The 19,333-nt window shown below is 36.6% G+C and overlaps 2 protein-coding genes across 3 annotated transcripts in view; one reads left to right on the forward strand and one right to left on the reverse strand.

Annotated features, from left to right (window-relative positions):
• Window positions 1-19,333, reverse strand: part of e(y)3 (PHD finger protein enhancer of yellow 3) — a 64,738-nt gene that overhangs the window by 18,816 nt on the left and 26,589 nt on the right. The gene's annotated exons all lie outside the window — the stretch shown is intronic.
• Window positions 1,520-19,333, forward strand: part of LOC111505121 (galectin-4) — a 39,124-nt gene continuing 21,310 nt past the window's right edge. For both annotated transcript variants that reach the window (XR_012467128.1, XM_023159875.2), the window contains exons 1-4: window positions 1,520-2,652; window positions 8,332-8,721; window positions 10,948-11,232; window positions 13,903-14,182. Coding sequence is in view for 1 of the 2 variants with exons in the window: in XM_023159875.2 (XP_023015643.2) it covers window positions 8,496-8,721; window positions 10,948-11,232; window positions 13,903-14,182 (791 nt within the window). In the remaining variant the exon portion in view is untranslated. The remainder of the gene's footprint in view (window positions 2,653-8,331; window positions 8,722-10,947; window positions 11,233-13,902; window positions 14,183-19,333) is intronic.

Raw genomic sequence — 19,333 nt, forward strand, 5'->3', positions numbered from 1 at the left:
AATTATTCAAAAAGTATCAATAACAAAATGTAACTAGTGAATACTCGTAGAATTCTCACATTTCTACAAACTTCAAATAACTGATTTTATTACAACAAATGATATAATTTACTCCATTGGAGATCTAAACCAAAAAGTGTATTGAAAAATTGTTTAGATGCTTCAAAAATATATCCTTTCGCCATGAGTCCACCAAGCAATTAAAATATGGAAATGAATATCAATGAATATTTCACATATATATTCAGTGGGCATACTTGAAGACTGGCTATAAATCAAATTAACGAAAAAAACAATTTGTTCAGGCCTGTGGCGACTTACCTACACTGTAGGTTAATGGACTGACACCTATCAGAAAACAACTATTCCCCTGGCTAATACCACGAAGGGTATTAGCCAGGAATATATCCAGCAGGTGTCAGTACAGGAATCTTCACGTCTAAGTTGGTAGCAAATTGCCAAAACGACTCTTCTCAATGGGAAGACTTAACAAATTGTCTCTGCTCTGGATTCCTGGCCATACAGGCCTGGAAGGCAATGAGGCTGCTGACTCCCTTACAAAGGAGGGTGCTGCAAGCAGCTTCATCGGACCAGAACCTGTCATTAGCATGGCTGTAGGCTTTGCCAAGCAAACATTGAACACCTGGATGGCAAAAAGATTTATGGACTTCTGGCAGAATCTTCCAGGATTGGCTTACTCCAAGGCGTTTATTCACCCTTCGAAGCTTGTTAATAAACAGTTGTTGGACTATAGTAGGAATGAACTACGATGTCTAACAGACCTTCTTACAGGTCACTGCCATTTGAATCATCATATGCATAGACATGGACTGTCGGAAGACAGTGTGTATCGCCTCTGTTTAGAAAATGATGGAACAGCAGAGCACATACTTTGTGCCTGCCCCGCTGGGGACCGAATCAAGTTTTTAGAGTTCGGCAGAGCCGTACCCTTACCATCTGACCTGAAAGACCACTCACCATACAAATTAATCAGCTTCATTAAGAAGCTGGGTTTATTTGGTCGAGTTTGAATAGGTCTGAGCCATAATAAACCCTTGCGGGTTGCGGTGGAGGGTCGAATAGACCCACTCACTCTAGACCTAACCTAACTCTTACAAAGGAGGGTGCTGCATCAGACCAGAACCTGTCATTGGCATTGCTTTATGTTTTGCCAAACTAACATTGAAATCCTGGATGGCATGAAGATTTGAAGACTTCTGGTAAAATCTTCCAGGATTGACTCAGTCCAAGGCGTTCATTCACCCTTCGAAGCTAGAAGCCAAACAGTTGTTGGACTACAGTAGGGATGAACTACGATGTCTAACAGGCCTCCTTACAGGTCACTGTCGTCTGAATCATCATATACAGACTGTCGGAAGATAGTGTGTGTCGCTTCTGTCTGGAAAATGATTAAACAGCAGGGCATATACTTTGTGCCTGCCCCGCTGCGGACCGAATTAACATCTAACTTGAAAGATCACGCACCATATACACCAATCGGCTTCGTCAAGAAGCTGGGTTTATTTGGTCGAATTTGAATAGGTGTGCGCCACAATAAATCCTTGCGGGTTGCAATGGAGGGTCGAATAGGACCACTCACTTTTAACTTAACCTAACGTCTACAATTTCTGATTTAAAGGGAACTTTCGAATTTCTTGAATTGTCCAAAGCGATCATAGCGATATATTTTGCCATTAAGAGAAAAAACTAAAATCCAAAATGTTGAAACCATGTGATTTGAAATACTCGTAATATCACAAAAAATTACTAGGTTTATCAGTTGTGCATATATACTCGTATCATCCAAGCAACAATTTTGAATATCATCGATGTTTTGCAAATCCTTGATTTCAGTGCCGATCTTGTTCGATTGATGACCTATTTATTTTGTGTAAACTCATATGGAACATAGTATAAAGAAAATAACTTTTGTCTAATTTCTACTAGGTTTATTATTTATTACGACCGGTTTCGGTTTATTAGACTATTTTCAAGAACTAATACATCAAGCCAAGACAAGTACCTAAATATACATTTATGAGGCCACGTACCTGTAATAGGTACCTGAAATAACAAATGTCAACTGAATAATCAATACCAATACTACAATAACTAATTATCTTCTATAATACATCACGATTACCAACTGCTGAATGGATAGTAAACTAGATGTCAAAATTCACCAAATTCAAAAGGGGGAGCTGCAATTTATTTATTTCCAATGCTTCCAACAAGTTCATCTCCCTTCCTTTACTGCACGTATGTAGAATTTTCATGTTTCCTTCATTTATTGTGTGGTTTGTTTCTTGTAGAGGCCCGTATATAGCTGATATATTATTATATTATCGGATATCTAAAATTCTTTCACTGGTTAGAAGCTCGTTAATTTAATTGTGAAGACATTCGGAAAGAGAAGTGACCTTCAAGATCAGTTCAATTATAACAATTATTTCAATCACAATCCTGACCATGGGCTAACGAACGCAAAGTATCGATACACTAACAGGCCCCCGCTATGCGACGCCACTGTTTCTCCGAAGTGACAACACTGTTTTCAGAGCATAATATGAAAGCTGAACCGAAAATATTTCACGAAATAGGAATGCCGGGAACAAAATACTCATTTTTCCTGAAGATAAACACAACTATCAGGTATGCCAACCATATTACTTGGACAACAAATGAACACGTGAATATCCTCACTTGATTAACATTTCAATATACAGTTGGACTCACCTAACACATGAACAGATGACACAACACGAGGATTCCATCCAAACCGTAAATAAATCGATTAGAATTCGACTCAAATAGCATTAGCACACACCAAAAATACTAGTTTTTATCGCGCGTCAAAATGCCGATTAAAATAGAATCGTTATCTGAAATGAAAAACGTCTACTCGCACACTCACTCACATGCAATCCGTTAATTCGAAACAGCAAATTAAAACGAAATCGAAAACAATAAAGCAACACATCACAGAAAATATCGTAATAAAGTTTTCGCTGGAAAACGGTCGAAACCATCATATACCAACGCAGGTGAACGATCTATTTTTAGTGCACATAAGTTTTATATTTTAAGAGTGTCGTCAACATGGGATCTGTTTGGAGCACTTCGAGCACTTATGAATTATAAAATCTATTAAGAGTAATTAGAGTCGTATGATAAATATGGCCGTCATGTGTGTTGCATTAAATAAATCGCCAATTCAAAGGTGAATTGTGATTTTTTTTTTCAGGGAATCATCAAAATTTAGGACTATCAAGCTCCATTTATCGAATATAAAGTAGATGACAAGAAACGAAATCTGATTTTTTTTTAATATGTCTTGATCAAATAGGCAATTTCAATTCAACCCAACTAAATTGTATTGAAACAAAATAATCATAAGATTGTAAGCTTAAATAAATTCTAAAAACCAATGCATATTATATTTACTCTCCTTAAACAATATAGGTACTGCTCATCATAGTAAACACCTGATATAAAAATATCTTCAATGTAGAACAGACCAAATATTTTTCCATAGGCGAACAGAGAACAGAGATACGAACAGATTGATTCTATCTGGGTACCAGGACTCTCAAATGAAAAAGATGATTTTTGCGCCAGACATCTGCGGGGCTTCCAAAATAAATGCTTCGAAAAAAACACCATGGGCAAACCTTTATAAAAGGACTCTCTAAAGAAAAAACGAACTGTATTAACAAACAAGGATCGGTCCATAGTGGGTGGCAGTTGGCCGCATCATTTTAAGTTAAATTTAAAGCACAAACAAGTGCCGAAGTTAAACTTCATTGAAACTTTTCGAAAAAAAAAGTTTCCCATATGGTGCGCACTTTAATGGTGACACTGTATATGTTCACAGTCTCAGCTGTCTAGTTTGTTTGTGAGAGGTATGAAAGTAATAAGTGTAAGTTGCTTTATCTAGATTCGGTGCGGCTAAAACCGATAGATACTATTTACCTACCTGGAAAATCAGACAAAAAGTTATATAGGTATACTGTACTGTACTGTACTATAAATCTGCTCGCACTTATTTCATCAGGTGAAATCGCGGAGCACAGATATCAATTAATGAAGTGCTGACGATTTTTATGACCCAAAATTGTTAAAAAATTTTAAGGACAAAACACAAGTACTACAGGAAAATCCTTAAGACGCTCTCAGAGCGGTGCCTGTGGGAAAGTAGCGATTCACATTGGATTTGAATCGTTGGAGATTAAATCCATTTGGAAAAACATTCACAGGTAGTTCATTCCATATAAACGCAGTTCTCCAGATGAAAAGAGTTCTCGAGCAGTGAAGTTCGGGGTGAACTGAGTTCAACTCAGTGAGCAAAACGATGAGCAGCCACAGTTCGTCGTGTATTTCTGATATGTACCCGCTCTTGGTGGAATCAAATGTGCCAAGTCACTTGAACACCTCCCGTAAAAGTATCTATAGAAGAGAGACAAAAATCTAACTTTTCTTAAATGTTCCAAGCTATCAAGGTTGCACGTGATGTTATCGTCTTCAATCAGGCGGATGGCTGTTTTCTGGATGGAATCCAGCAACTTCAGGGTATGTTTGAGGGCAGATCTACATACATGAGAACAATACTCCAAAGAAGGTCTGATCTGAGCTTTACAAAGAATCAAAAGTTGTTGAGGTATGTACAGTTTTCTGGTTCGGAACAGTGTTACAAGCTTTTTAGAATCAGCCTTTGCAATTTCAGGGACATGATTGTGCCAAAACATATTGGTGTCCATTTTAACCCCCAACAAACTTATCGAAGCAGAAAGCGAAATGCCTGGGTTTTTGTGGCATTGAATTGAACCTGGTTACTTTCACCCCATTTCGAAATCACTTCTAGATCCTCATTAAGATATGCAACCTTTTGCTGCCGGTGAAGATGTGCCTCCGTAGCCGATGTCCTGGAATCCAAATGGAATGACGAGACAAGTGTGCTGTCGTCAGCAAAGCAATATATTGGATTGTTGTTTTTTTTTTCAATAAGTCGTTGATATACAATAAAAAAAGGGTTGGAGACAATATGGATACCTGGGGAACATCAGCGTTGATGGTGAAAGTATTCGAGAGATGTCCATCGACAGCCCTTTGCAGGGAAAGTTCTTTCAGGAAGCTGAAGAGCCATACACAGAAATGATCCGACAAACCATAGCATCGAAGTTTGGCCAGCAAACCCTCATGCCACACACGGTCAAAGGCCTTAGAAATATCAAGCGTTATAAATTTTGATACTCCATGTTTCTCGATTGCGTTATTCTAAATATGGGTGAAATACTATAGAAGGTCGACTGTTGATCTTTGTTTCCGTTACGTTTTAGTGAATTTTATAAATCAAAATATTGAAATATTGAAAAAAACTATTACGGTCATCTTGTTGAAGTTACATCTGTCAACTTAGTTGCCATTTATTCAGTTTGTTTTTCCAAATCACCATGGCAAATAATAAAATTCTGTTATCAAAATGGGTGTCCTGTTCAGGCAATGTACCACGTGCTTCGCCCATTTTACGGTCGCCATAATCCTACAGAGAGAACTATTTCCAATGTGGTGGATAAATTTGAGTCCATTGCATTAGTAAACGATCGATCAACACCCGTATATCGACGAAACGCAAAATCTGCTGAAAACATCGTCGCTGTTTGTGAGAGTGTGCAGGAGAATCCGAGGCAGTCGATTTCGCGTCGCTCACAAGAACTCGGCCTCGAAGTCGCAGACCACAACTTGGCGAATTTTGCGTCGTGACTTGGTCCTGCACCCGTACAAAAATCAACCGACCCAGGAACTGAAGGTAAACGACCATAAACAACGACGTGTGTTCGTTGAATGGGAATTGACCCTAATTTTCATCGAAAAATCATCTTCAGCGATGAGGCCCATTTCTGGATGAATGGGTTATGTTAGGTTGAGTTCAAATTGAGTGGGTCTATTGGACCCTTCACCGCAACCCACAAGGGTTTATTGTGGATCACACCTATTCACACTCGAATGGTCTTTCAAGTCAGATGGGCAGGCGGGGCAGGCACAAAATATGTGCTCTGCTGTTTCATAATTTTCCAAACAGAGGCGACACACACTGTTTCCCAAAAGTCCAAGTCTCTGCATATGATGATTCAAATGGCAGTAACCTGTAAGAAGGCCTGTTAGACATCGTAGTTCATTCCTACTGTAGTCCAACAACTGTTTGGTAACAAGCTTCGAAGGGTAAATAAACGCCTTAAGCGGCCTACACACGTTACGATTTTTCGTACTGCATGTTGAACTGCAATTTGTAAAAAAAATCGTACGGCATGCAGTACAGCCATCTTTCATCCACACCTCACAACAGCTCGTACTGCCGAGGTTTAGATTTCAATCTTTTAAAAGTCACATCTGAAGGAAGTTCTTATATTGTTTATTTTCTTTTCATTACTCCTTGAAATTCGTTTGACAACAACTCTTTAAATTTTGCAAATAAAATATCGCAACTTAAATTTATGTTTATTTTATTCGAGTAATCTTTTAATTTTACATCCCACAGGCAGCTGTTTTCTTTACATACGGCAATAAACTCTTCCCAAAACATCTTATTTTTCATATCCATTGTAATGATATGTAATATATAAAACCCTTTTCCCTAAATTATTTGCTTTAAACGATATAAAATCGTAACTCCCGCAGCAATAAGCTCCACACGTTCCAATTTGTCTACAACCCCACCCCAGACACGACCGTTGATACGATATGTTATGGAAGCTCCGTACTGCGAACGATTCGATGACTGCATACTGCAAATCACCCAATTTGCCTACACACGTTATGATTTATCGTTACTGCGGCAGTACCGATGTATATCGTTACTGCGGCAGTACCGATATATATCGTACTGCAAGCAGTACGAATAATCGTAACGTGTGTAGGCCGTTTTAGAGTGAACCAATCCTGGAAGGTTCTTGCCAGAAGTCCATGAATCTTCTTGCCATCCAGGTGTTCAATCTTTGTTTGGCAATGGTAAAAACAATGCCAACCACAGCTTCTGGTCCGATGAAGCTGCTTGCAGCACCCTCCTTTGCAAGGGAGTCAGCAGCCTCATTGCCTTCCGCAATATGACCAGGAATCCAGACCAGAGACAATCTGTTAAGTCTTCCTATCGAGGAGAGTCGTTTTTGGCAGTTTGCTATCAATTTAGACGTTGGTCGGTAGGAGCTAAGAGCTTCCAACGCCGCTTGACTGCCCCAATGACTTGTGTATCAGGTTGGATTCTTCCAATCTCTCCACACTCAATTCAATAGCGTAAATTTCCGCTTGAAATACAGTCGCATAGGTTCCCAGGCAAGTTGATATCTCTGTCCTAGGTTTGTGACTGAAAACACCTGCACCAGAACCGGAAGGTGTTTTTGATCCATCTGCTCGGGAACAGTACTTTATAAGGCAGTTCGTAGTTGACAGTTGGAGGCATAAAGGCAGAGGTCATTTCCAGTCTTTAATAACGACGTTGGCCAGACCATCACTGTCAGCGGCGAGCACTATAGGTCGATGATTACAAAACTTCTGTTGGCCTGAATTGGATTATCTGGACACCAACGACATGTGGTTTCAACAGGACGGTGCTACGAGTATGTGCCACACAGCTTATGCCACATTGGATATTTTGCACTAGTGATTTGAGGGGGCATGGTCATCTCATGTGGAGGTGATGTGAACTGGCCACTGCGATCGTGCGATTTAACACCGTTGTGTGGTATTATTGAGTTGCAGGTGTATACGAATAAGCCACAAACCATAACAGTCCTCAAAGCCAACATTACCCATGCAGTCAGTCATATTCAGCCTGATTTAGGCACCAGAGTCATGGAAAATTGGACGTATCGAATACGGTCTACCCAGTGAAGCCGTGGCGGACATTTAAAATATGTGATATTCCACACATAATGGCATCAAACGAATAAAAAATTTCGATGATTTCTCATACATACGCTTAATGAAAGACCCTATATTATTAACGAAACTCTCATAAGCGTTTTCATAATGTTTTTGAAATTTTCTGGTGTATAATAGAATATAAAGCGTTTTCTTCCGCCATTTTTAAACAATCAATGGAATCAATAATTTAATCATTTGAAAAACAACGATAGAATATTTTCAAAATCAAAATTAGAAAAAAATCGTTTATGGAACACGTTAGGAAATTTAATTTTGTGTAACATGCTACTTCATGCTCATCCCGCGAAAGTCACCCTCGTTACACAAAATAAAACATAAATTGCTGTTTATAATGCTGCAAGTTTGATTTTTTGTTATCGATAATTAATTGTTCATTGTCATGCTATTTTTCAGGAAAAGACAAGAAATATAATTTGAATTTGACTCTTCGAGGAAAACTATAACACTCAGTCCACAATAGAGATCCAATTAACGTCAACACTGCGTCAAAGTTGAATTATCCGACACTAACGGACCGTTTTCATGGAGAGAAAAGAATACAAAAAACTCGAATTCACATGTCCCAAGAGCCGCTAATTCGTCAAAGCATATTTCCTCAGACAGTGAAGAATTTACCAGAACAACTTAAAACAGGGATGTGCATCATAATTAATGGATTTCTGGATATAAACTGTGCCAAATTTGTCGTCGATTTGGTTTGCGATAGAAGTCCCAAAAGCGATATAGCCCTGCACATAAAACCAGTCTTATCCAGGAGATATATAGTGAGAAACTGTCGAATTGGTTAGTAAATTACATAGGTTGTGTTTAAAAAATTCACTCTTAACGCAAATGCAGATTATGATCTCGCGATTATAGATTCGTTGCCATATAATACTTGGAGCAACCTTTCAAAAACCATATCGCACATACACAACAAATGAAGTTATCGATTATATATTACATTATGTTGTTTTGAAAAATAGCACGATGCAATGCGCACCAAATATTCGTCTTAAATTGTGATATATCATAACTGTCAAATAGAGTAGTTACACTGTCAGAGTATAACTACTCTAGTTGAAAGCAGTCTAAGCGAGTTTAGTTCGAGTGAGTAACAAAACAGTAGATAAAAACCAAAGTCTTACTTCCTAAAACTGGATTAGTGAGAATGTTTTAAACAAAGATAATACGTGTTTGAAAAGTAAGGATGTATATAATGACTAACAAGAAATTGGAGCTCGTTAGTTAGTCAATAAAGCCGAAAGTCTAATTTAATAAGTAAGAGACAGTGCGCATATCTAATAAAAGTTATCATAATCTGATAAAGACATATTGGTGTTTTTCATATTCATTTTTCAGTTAGTACAGTTCGTAAATGAATTTTAAAATTATTTGTTTTGTTTGTGAAAAATGTTGTCAGAAACAGGAAAATGATACCTAATTTTGCAGCCATGAAGATATTCAGAAATTGATTATTAAATATGTTGGGAAATGACTTGACATATTCAGACTACTTTCGAGTTGATAATTTATTACTCTTTTATTTTTAATTTCTATATGCATAATCCAGAGTATGAAATGATAATAAAACAAAAAGAAACGCAAAAAATCATGAATAATTCCGTTTGGATTCCAAAACCGATTCAATTTCATAACAAAATCATCATTATTTATTTACTGTTATCAACAAGATAAATATAAATACTAGGACATAATTTTGTCTATGTTTAGATGATTAAATCTGAATAAACAAAAACAAACTTCTCAGAGTCATTTTATCAAGTTAATATCATACCAATTTGAAATTATAGACATTTGGACAAAGTGAAACATTTTATAAATATTCAAGTCAAATAAAAAAATGGCGATTAGCGATATAGCGATTTTTCAACTAATAATGTTAAAAAAAATTCAAAAGCTAGAGTTCAAAATATTTCGTTCTGCACGGGTTCCGAATTTTTGAAATTATGTGGAAACATGGAAACATGTCATAAGAACATGGAAGCTAATATTTTCGAGGAATGGTTTGAAAATACATTGATACCAAATCGGATGCGAATAGTGTGATAGTTCTTGACAACGCTTCCTATCATTCGCGACAACTCATCAAAGTACCGAATAAAAATTCGAGGAAAGATGAAATACAAAGTTTTTTAATAGCAAAAAATTTGTATTTTGAAGATTACTATACCAAAAACCAACTACTTGAAAATTTACAGACATTTGATAGTATTGCTGAAAAGTATGGACACACCAAACTGAGACTTCCCCCTATTTTTGTGTTTTCAATCACATCGAGTTGATTTAGGGAAAATTGAAACAAAGCATCAGGCGTAAAAATAATTTTCCAAAATTTGATAAGAAGGTACTAGAGCTAATTAAAAAATGAGTATCTAATATTACCAAAGAAGACTGACAGAAAAGGAATAAAAAAATAATTTGAATTGAAAAAGACTATATGGAGATTCGACACTTCCATATTAATGGTGGAAATAAATTCATTATTGATTTACATGGCGACGGTGATAGTGAAACATAGAATATGGAAAAGGAATTATCATATTATATATATATATATATATATATATATATATATATATATATATATATATATACATTAAGGTTAACTAAGAAGAAGAAGAACACAGGTAAAATTCAACATTTAAGTAGTAGGCAGTAGAGCGTTTATGGACATTTCTACCTCCGAACACTACAAAGTACTCTACAAAGATAATTATTATGTAGGGTTTCAATGACAAAATAAAATGAAACAAATTATTTAAGACGATTTCTTACCTAATTCAAAGTAATTAAGTAGGAACATTAAGTAGGGTTATGTATCTTTTTCAAAAGATTTTTTGCAACCGTTGGACCTTTCTCGTACCTTCTTCTACGAGTAATTGGTTTCCTAAAGCAAAATAAAGGTATTGTGTCTATAAATTCTCAACACAAAAACCATTCGTAAAATTTCAAAGAACAAATACTAACTTCAACTTACAGTAACTTCACTCCTTTAATTTCTAATAGGTGGTCAATGGGGAGAAGAGGAATTGACTTCGATGCAGAAATTCAGCTTGGAACGAAACAAGAAATTCGTTATGGATATCCTTCTGGCGGAAAAAGAATTTCTAGTTGCTATAAATGGAAACCACTTTTGCGGCTTCATTTATAGAATACCCTTATCATTTGTCAAAGTTATCAAAATTAATGGCAATCTCTCAATCAATAATATACAATATGAAATGATTGATATATATCCAAGGCCATCGACTAGACCTGATCCGATTCAGCTGATGCTGGGAGGAGTGATAGGTAGGTTCAAGAATCTTTATCGTATAATTCATTATTTACAATACCCCTCTGGTTTTGAAATCGGGAAGGACGAGAGAAGATGAATTCAATAATACCTCACAGTAAAAGGTGGAACTGAAACCTCTGGCGTACAATGAATCCAAAACACTCATGAAACTGAGTTTTCTTCATCTCCTGAAGACACCAACTTGGTTGGTGAAGCGCGCATCGAGAAGAGTATTGCATTTCTGGTGGTTGTTTTGAATACCTCCCAAATTGTGTTTGTTTCTATATTAAGTTCACACTCATTTGGCAAACATTTTCGACGCTCATTTATCATTCAGTTGAACGCCTTTCCATATGATCAGAAGCTCAGACAGCACAAGCACAGCAGCAATTGCAAGCCTGTGCATGAATATTTATGTCTCGTCAAATGGAAAAGAATATATGATAACCTTATATCTGACTAAAGTAGATAAACGTATTAGATCATCTAAAGGAACAGTTTGTTCAGGTTAGTCTCAACTCACTACACTGTAGGTTAATGGACTGACACCTGTCAGAAAACAACTACTCCTCTGGCTAATATCACGAAGGGCGTTGGATTATATCCGACGGGTGTCAGTGCAGGATTCATCACTGAAGTGTTATTCCTGCATATGCTGTTTGCGATGCAACTGCCGCAATAGATTTTCAATTATTAGAACACACTTGCAGACCGGTTTCGGGCTGTTTGGCCACTCGTCAGTGCAAGGTAGTGTCTGTCATCAACATAAAGTCGATGATTTCTGATAATTGACAATCGAATTACTTCAGAGTATCATTCCTTGGACTAGGCTGAAGCGGACAACAAGCAACAGATTTGTCATCGCCCCATCTGCCTTTGAACGAGGTAATCAACCGCATATCCGAAATTTGCCCAATTCTTCGTATAAGGAAAAAACTTCACATATAGTCAGTGGGCATACTTGAAGACTGGCTATAAACTCCCTACACTGTAGGTTAATGGACTGACTAAAGTATAGGAAGTCGAGACTGGCCTGAACAAATTGTTCCTTTAGCATCTCCATGGCACACTCCTATCCTAATGCAAAAGAAATATTTATGTATGCAAAGGATTCAAATGTACTCGTCTCAGGAAAAAGCACACTGTATATATAGTAGTGAGGGATAGTATCACAGTAAGTGACTTTTGAAATGACGTCTTTATAATGGAGCATCAATGTTCTCTCGCGAAAACTAGGTACTTCAGTGCTTTCTTTGGAAGTACTGGAATTGCCGTATTATACCTAGTAACAACCAAATAATTGTACCCGGCGCCATTCAGTTGTTAATGAGGTAAGAAATTTGAAGTTTTGAATAAAAATATAGTTCATCGAAGCCGATTTTTTTAATGATGAAACGCTTAAGAATCCATACAGGGTTGATAAGTCAAGATTTCTAAATAGAACCCTGTATATTTTATGACCATTTGATCGGATATAATATTCTCTTTTCAACGATATAACATATGTGGCCATTTCCATTCGAAATGGAGACGTAAGAGCCATTTTCTCCAAATTAAATGTGGCGGTACAAGGACATCATCTATTGAAATATTGTGAAACAATTCGATGCAGAAAGTAACGAACGACGAAATGTGACCAGTTTTCTAATAAAATTTCAAAATTGAATTTTTTCACTGACTCAATTTGACTTTTTCTTAAAATTTTTCAAATGCCATATTTTACTTCGTTTATCTCAAAAACCTTAATCGAATGTGATGTTTTTTGAATTTTGACATCAAATTGCACCTCTTTCACTATGAAAAAATGTCGAAGATACTAAGCTGTTCATTTTTCTTCACCAGTAAAAAAGTGGGTGAGTAGTTATCAACTCGCAATAATATAGAGCAGCTTTGGCCCTCGCACTCTTTCACTGGCACAGCGTATCTTCGCTATTTTTTAGTAGTAAAAGAGGTACATATTGAGTTCAAAAAGTATCACTTTCTATCAAGATTTCGTCGTTTGTTTCTGCCTACGTCACGTTGCTTGACAATATTTATATAGATGATTTCATAGTCCACCATATTGAATTTGAAGAAAATCGCTTCTACGCCGCCGTTTCGAATGAAAATGGCGGCGTTGAATGGTTGAAGAGAATTTCAAATCAGATTAAATGGACAGAAAGATATACAGAGGTCTATTTTAAGTTCTTGATATGGGTTCATTTCCGGTTAACCCTGTATAGATTTTCAAGTAAGTATTTTATCATTAAAAATATTGGCTTCGACAAACTATGCTTCTGTTCTGAATGTCAAATTTCCTACCTCATAAACAATTGAATGGCGCCGTTTACGATTTCTTTGTCGCCCGGTAGACTTGTACAGTCCTTCACCTCGTAGTAATAAAAAAAAATTTTATACAAAAAATTATTACGTCCATGGTGGGATTTCATATATCGAAAGATTAACTGAATGAATATTTTGACTAAAGATTGTAAAGACTCCATGGTGCACGTGCACTTGAACAGACCAAAACTTAAAATATTAATTGTGGTATTTTGGTATTTCGGTATTTCATCTAAATATATTATTATGTTTATCGTATATAATCGTTTTTAGTCATATATTATTATAGATATAGCTACTAAAGTTTGATGAGCTGTCGGTCAAAATTAATTGTGCTTTTTCAAAACTACTTCAATCTCTAGAATCGCCATCCAGCAGTTCTTCGCCAATGAGAACACCTTTAGCAGCAGTTCTGCCCCAAGGATTCCCAAACGACAGTGAATTGCAAATCAATGGTTACATCAAAATAGTTTCCAGAACTTTTTTCATAAATTTACAAAATGGAATTCACACCTGGCCACATCCCGATGTACATTTTCATCTCAAGTCAATTTCGAGTCCAGCATTCGATAACCAGACATTTTTTTACAATACGAGGAGTAATGGCGTCTGGGGACGACAGGAACGAGCCAATATCTATAGGTTTGTGATTTTTTTTGAGATTCGAATCATACGTTTCTTGTAATCATTACAGATAAAAGTCACAATATAGTCAAGATATACAATACAACACTGATTGAAATAATAATATACTGTACAGAAGTGTAGAGGAATCACTTTGGCCAACAATCATATCATGATACTCCAAAAAGACTATTCAAAAAATATTAAAGAATGTCAAACTAAGTTTGGCAAAGTACATTTTCAGATACACTACACAAAATATATAATGGGCTGACACACTATACCCTCATGTTGTTATGATAAGGAATTCATACACAACGTGGTGTCCACACAGCTGGTGTACAAGAATCTATCAGAAGTCTATTTTGACGGAACTCATTATAATATACCGGGTGTCCCACATTTTATGTGACAGGCAATATCTGGTTTGTTGAAGGAGATACACAAAAATGTTTCATACAAAAGTTTTAGGAGTTCATGAGAGCTATATTTTGATATAATTTTTAAATATACAGGGTGTTTGGTGTAGGTGCTACAGACCAAAATTCCATTTTTTAAAATAGAACGCCCTGTATATCATTACATATTCAGATGCTACGTTAAATTCTGATATCATTTCAGGTTTGGTTTTTGAAATTCGGTTACGGCGTTGTTGAGTTATTGCACTTTTCCTTAAATATAAAGTTTCAAAAAACTTATTTACTCGTACACGAATCCAGTCTATATCTTTTATTAAATTGAACTAGACTACTACTGAATACAAACCATTATTCTCACCTCTACGATACGATATCGATATCAGTTGAATATAATATTGAAATTGTTGAGAATGTGACTAACTTGAGGGTGAATTGCTTTATATTGCACAATTTCATCAAGTAGCTTATGCTTGTTGATGCCATAGTAACAAATGTTGTTGAATTGTATCTACTTGTCAGTTCGATTCAGTGATTCTTTGCAAAACAGTAACTGTGTTCTTTGTGCGAAAACTCCAGTATGCCTTTCGCGTTTAGTCCAAGTGATTGCATTGATATGTTATTAATTTTTGGGGAATGTCAGAAAAACTGCCGTCAAGCACAACATCTATAAGTCTATACCAAGAACGTTTTCCAGACAGACCCATTCCGTCACGAATGACTTTTTCGAGAGTTGTAGAAAAATTGCGAACTGGGTCATTTCCTTCTACTATAAAGCATCGTCATCATACGAGATCTGTTAGAACTGAAGATTTAGAGATCAATGTGTTGGCTTATATTATTATTCATCCACATGTTTCTATCCGTACTCTTGCAGAAGAAGTCGGTGTGAGTAAATCTAATGTACAGAGAATTCTGAAAGAAAATAAATACCACCCATTCAAAATTCAGTTGGTACAAGGTTTGAAACCCACGGACTTTGAACGACGACTTGAATTCAGTGCTTGTATTCAGGTAATATTACATGAAAGTCCTAACATATTCAGTCAAATTTTGTGGAGCGATGAATCGCGATTCCACAATAATGGAGTTGTGAATCGACATAACAGTCACTATTGGTCTCAAGAAAATCCCCACTGGGTCCGCGAAAGTAATTTTCAAACTACTTGGGGTATTAATGTATGGTGAGGATTGTTCAATGGCCGCATCATAGGACCTTACCAATTTTTTTTTTTCAATGAAAATCTCAATGGATTACGATATTTACATTTTCTAGAAAATTATTTGATCCAGTTGATGGAAGATATTCCCATAGCAGAACGACAAGGAATTTGGTGGCAACAAGATGGTGCTCCTCCTCACAATTCACAGGTTGTTACTGAATATCTGGATAGAATGTACCCAAATAGATGGATTGGTAATAAGAGTCCAATTCGGTGGCCGGCTCGTTCCCCAGATTTATCACCGCTTGATTTTTTCATGGGGTTATTTGAAAGATATTGTTTTCACTACTCCCCCTTTGAATGTGGATGATCTGAAAATGAAAATTCGACTAGCGTGCAGTGATATTACGCCTGATATTATAAGAACGACTTGTACGAGATAAGTAATTCGACGTTTCGAAGCCTGTATAATATCTAATGGGCATCACTTTGAACAATTTTTATGACTTATTTCTAGGTACCTACCATTCGTATGAAATGATTTATCAAGTTATATTATTTATATTGTTATTAATTAAAGATTTGTTTTCGAATACACCTCTTTCAATTTCGCAATTGTTTCATATTCAAAATGATTCCTGACTGAATTCCACAACTCAAAATTGAAACCATTACTTCGAACACCCAAAATTTTGACCAATTTTCATGTGATCTGATGCAGAGAAAATAATTGTATGAGATATTTTAAAAAATAATAGTCGTTCTCAAGACTTTACATTTTAATTCAAAAACCAAACATGAAATGATATCAGAATTTAACGTAGCATCTGAATATGTAATGATATACAGGGCGTTCTATTTTAAAAAATGGAATTTTGGTCTGTAGCACCTACACCAAACACCCTGTATATTTAAAAATTATATCAAAATATAGCTCTCATGAACTCCTAAAACTTTTGTATGAAACATTTTTGTGTATCTCCTTCAACAAACCAGATATTGCCTGTCACATAAAATGTGGGACACCCGGTATAGACTGGCTTAAATTAGTTTCGGCCCTTGGCCGTGACTTCCCTTTATTGTAAGAGGTACCTGTAAATGGGATTCATCCGGTTGAGTTACGCGAGTCTTGCCAAAGGATGAATAGTACCTAGACTTTATTGGTTATTGTCAATGGAGTCTCTGGAATATCAGGGATATCATAGAACTTAGCCTTGCATTCAAGCAGGGAGCACCATGAGAGTCAACAATCCCCTCGTACATACTCAAGGGAACTGAATGGGTCACAGGTATGGACAGAAGGAGCAGGAATCAAAAAACTACTCTATTGACTATCAATGAGAGAAGTACAAGTCAACATACAAAACAAGGGGGTTTCAGATGTCCCTTACAAAGTTATACTATCAGATATACTGCCGTTGAAAAAACTTTATAATGCCAGTGATGAAGGAAATGAGGAAGACATCATCGAATCGGCTTACCTTTCTCACCATAGTGTGGAACCACCACCAATCATGAATGTGGAAGAGATGTTGAAGGCTCACTGAGCAGACAAATCACAGTTCATAACTGGTTGGGAAACCACTACACACCCCCTAACGGGAAAAAGCACAAACACCAACGAAAGAGGTGAGCATTTCTTAAAGTTTATCATGACAATGGGGTTAGACATCTAGGCAATAAACCTACTTTCATAAACAGGGAAGTGTAGAGAAGTCATGAATGCCGCGAAGAACAGAAAAAAAATTTGCTCTACAGGGTACCAGGACACTACATTAACCTCAGATATAAATTCTGAACCATCTGTAGGGATACTAATTTTCAGTACCAGAACAATTAGGAAATGGGTCCATAAAACAATTAAAGAGTACTGAGAGTCTATACAGGGTGATTCAAAAGTACTTTGACAAACTTCAGGAGGTGATTCCTCACAATATTCTAATATGAATTGTCCAAATAAATAAATGTCCGGAAACGCTTCGTTTCCAAGATACAGGATGTTGAAGTTTTATTTTTATTTTCGTTTTTTTCAAATAACTTTTGAAATACTGAACTTAATTGAACGAAACTTGGTAATAGGAGGTTTTTGAGGTGTCGAATTCGAACCTGATGTTCTTATTGCTCTTACTCGTAGGGGGCGCCACCTACATGTTTTTTTCTTTTTTAAAAATTCATAACTTTTTTGGGCGTACTTCTAGCACATTTTTCAGTAAAAAAATCGATTCCTCTATCATATCTACGTAAATAAGCTTCCCTTGTTACTAGTCGCTGTAAGCAACCGTTTTCTAAATATTTGGACTTGAAAACTTCAAGTCGATTATTTGATAATCGATGCATGTTGAAGTTATTATGAATATTTTGCATTTTTCACAAGAATGCTTTGGAAATAAATTTGACGTTTGTGAGTAGTTTTGGTAATTACATATTTTGTGACAGTTAGACGTTTTGTTGAAGTTTCCGTAAGTAGAAGTAGAAAACACTTATTTTGAAAAAATGGATTATTTAAACAATAATGCTCATTTAGCCGATATGCATTTCGTTTATGGCCTTGCGGATGGCAATGCGCGCGAAGCAAGACGTATTCACCAGGAGCGATTTCCTAATCGAGTACTGCCTTCAGCTCCAACATTTGCTAGTCTCCACCGTCGTTTGGCAGAAACAGGTAGCTTTAAGAGGGCAGCTGATATTATTGGAAGACCACGAGCAGTCCGAACCCCAGAATTGGAAGAAGCTTTTGAACGCTCTCGAGGAGAATCCAGAAACAAGCACAAGAGTAATTGCTGAAGCTGTCAATTCTACTCAGTCCACAGTTTGGAGAATTATCCACGATCAACAGTTTTATCCATACCGTATTCAAAGGGTACAAGCTCTTTTGCCACGAGACTTTCCCCAACGCATTACTATGTGTCAATGGTTTTTGAGAAAATTGGCTGGAAATCCTCAATATTTAAGATATGTACTCTTCACGAACGAGGCAAACTTCTCCCGAAATGCTATCACAAACTTTCATAACAACCATGTTTGGGCTCTCGAAAATCCGCACGCAGTTAGTGAAAGGCATTATCAGTATCAATTTTCTGTAAATGTATGGGCGGCAATAATTGATAATTACTTGATAGGTCCTTTCTTTCTTCCGCTCCGACGGAATGGCGCAACTTACAGACACTTTTTAGAAAATGAATTGCCAGGACTACTTCAGAATGTACTATTAGAAATTCGTATCCGCATGTGGTTTATGCATGATGGGGCTCCGGCCCATTTTAGCGTTGTAGCCAGGGAATTCCTTAACACAGTCTATCCAAATCGATGGATCGGTAGGGGTGTAGACGAACCTAACCAGGCGTGGGCACCACGGTCCCCAAATCTAAACCCGATAGATTTTTATTTTTGGGGACATTTGAAGTCACTAGTTTATAAGACTCCAGTAGTGAACGAGGAAGATCTAAGAAACCGAATAGTAGACGCCTGTGAAACAATAAGAAACACACCAATAATTATTGAGCGGGTACGAGATTCAATGACTAGACGACTGACTGCCTGTATCTTCGCTGAAGGTGGACACTTCCAACAATTTATTTGAATACAATTTA

The sequence above is a fragment of the Leptinotarsa decemlineata genome, unplaced genomic scaffold (assembly GCF_025532065.1).
Source record: "Leptinotarsa decemlineata unplaced genomic scaffold, Ldec_3_MD MMD2_tig00026314_RagTag_RagTag, whole genome shotgun sequence".
NCBI classification, from domain to species: Eukaryota; Metazoa; Arthropoda; class Insecta; order Coleoptera; family Chrysomelidae; genus Leptinotarsa; species Leptinotarsa decemlineata.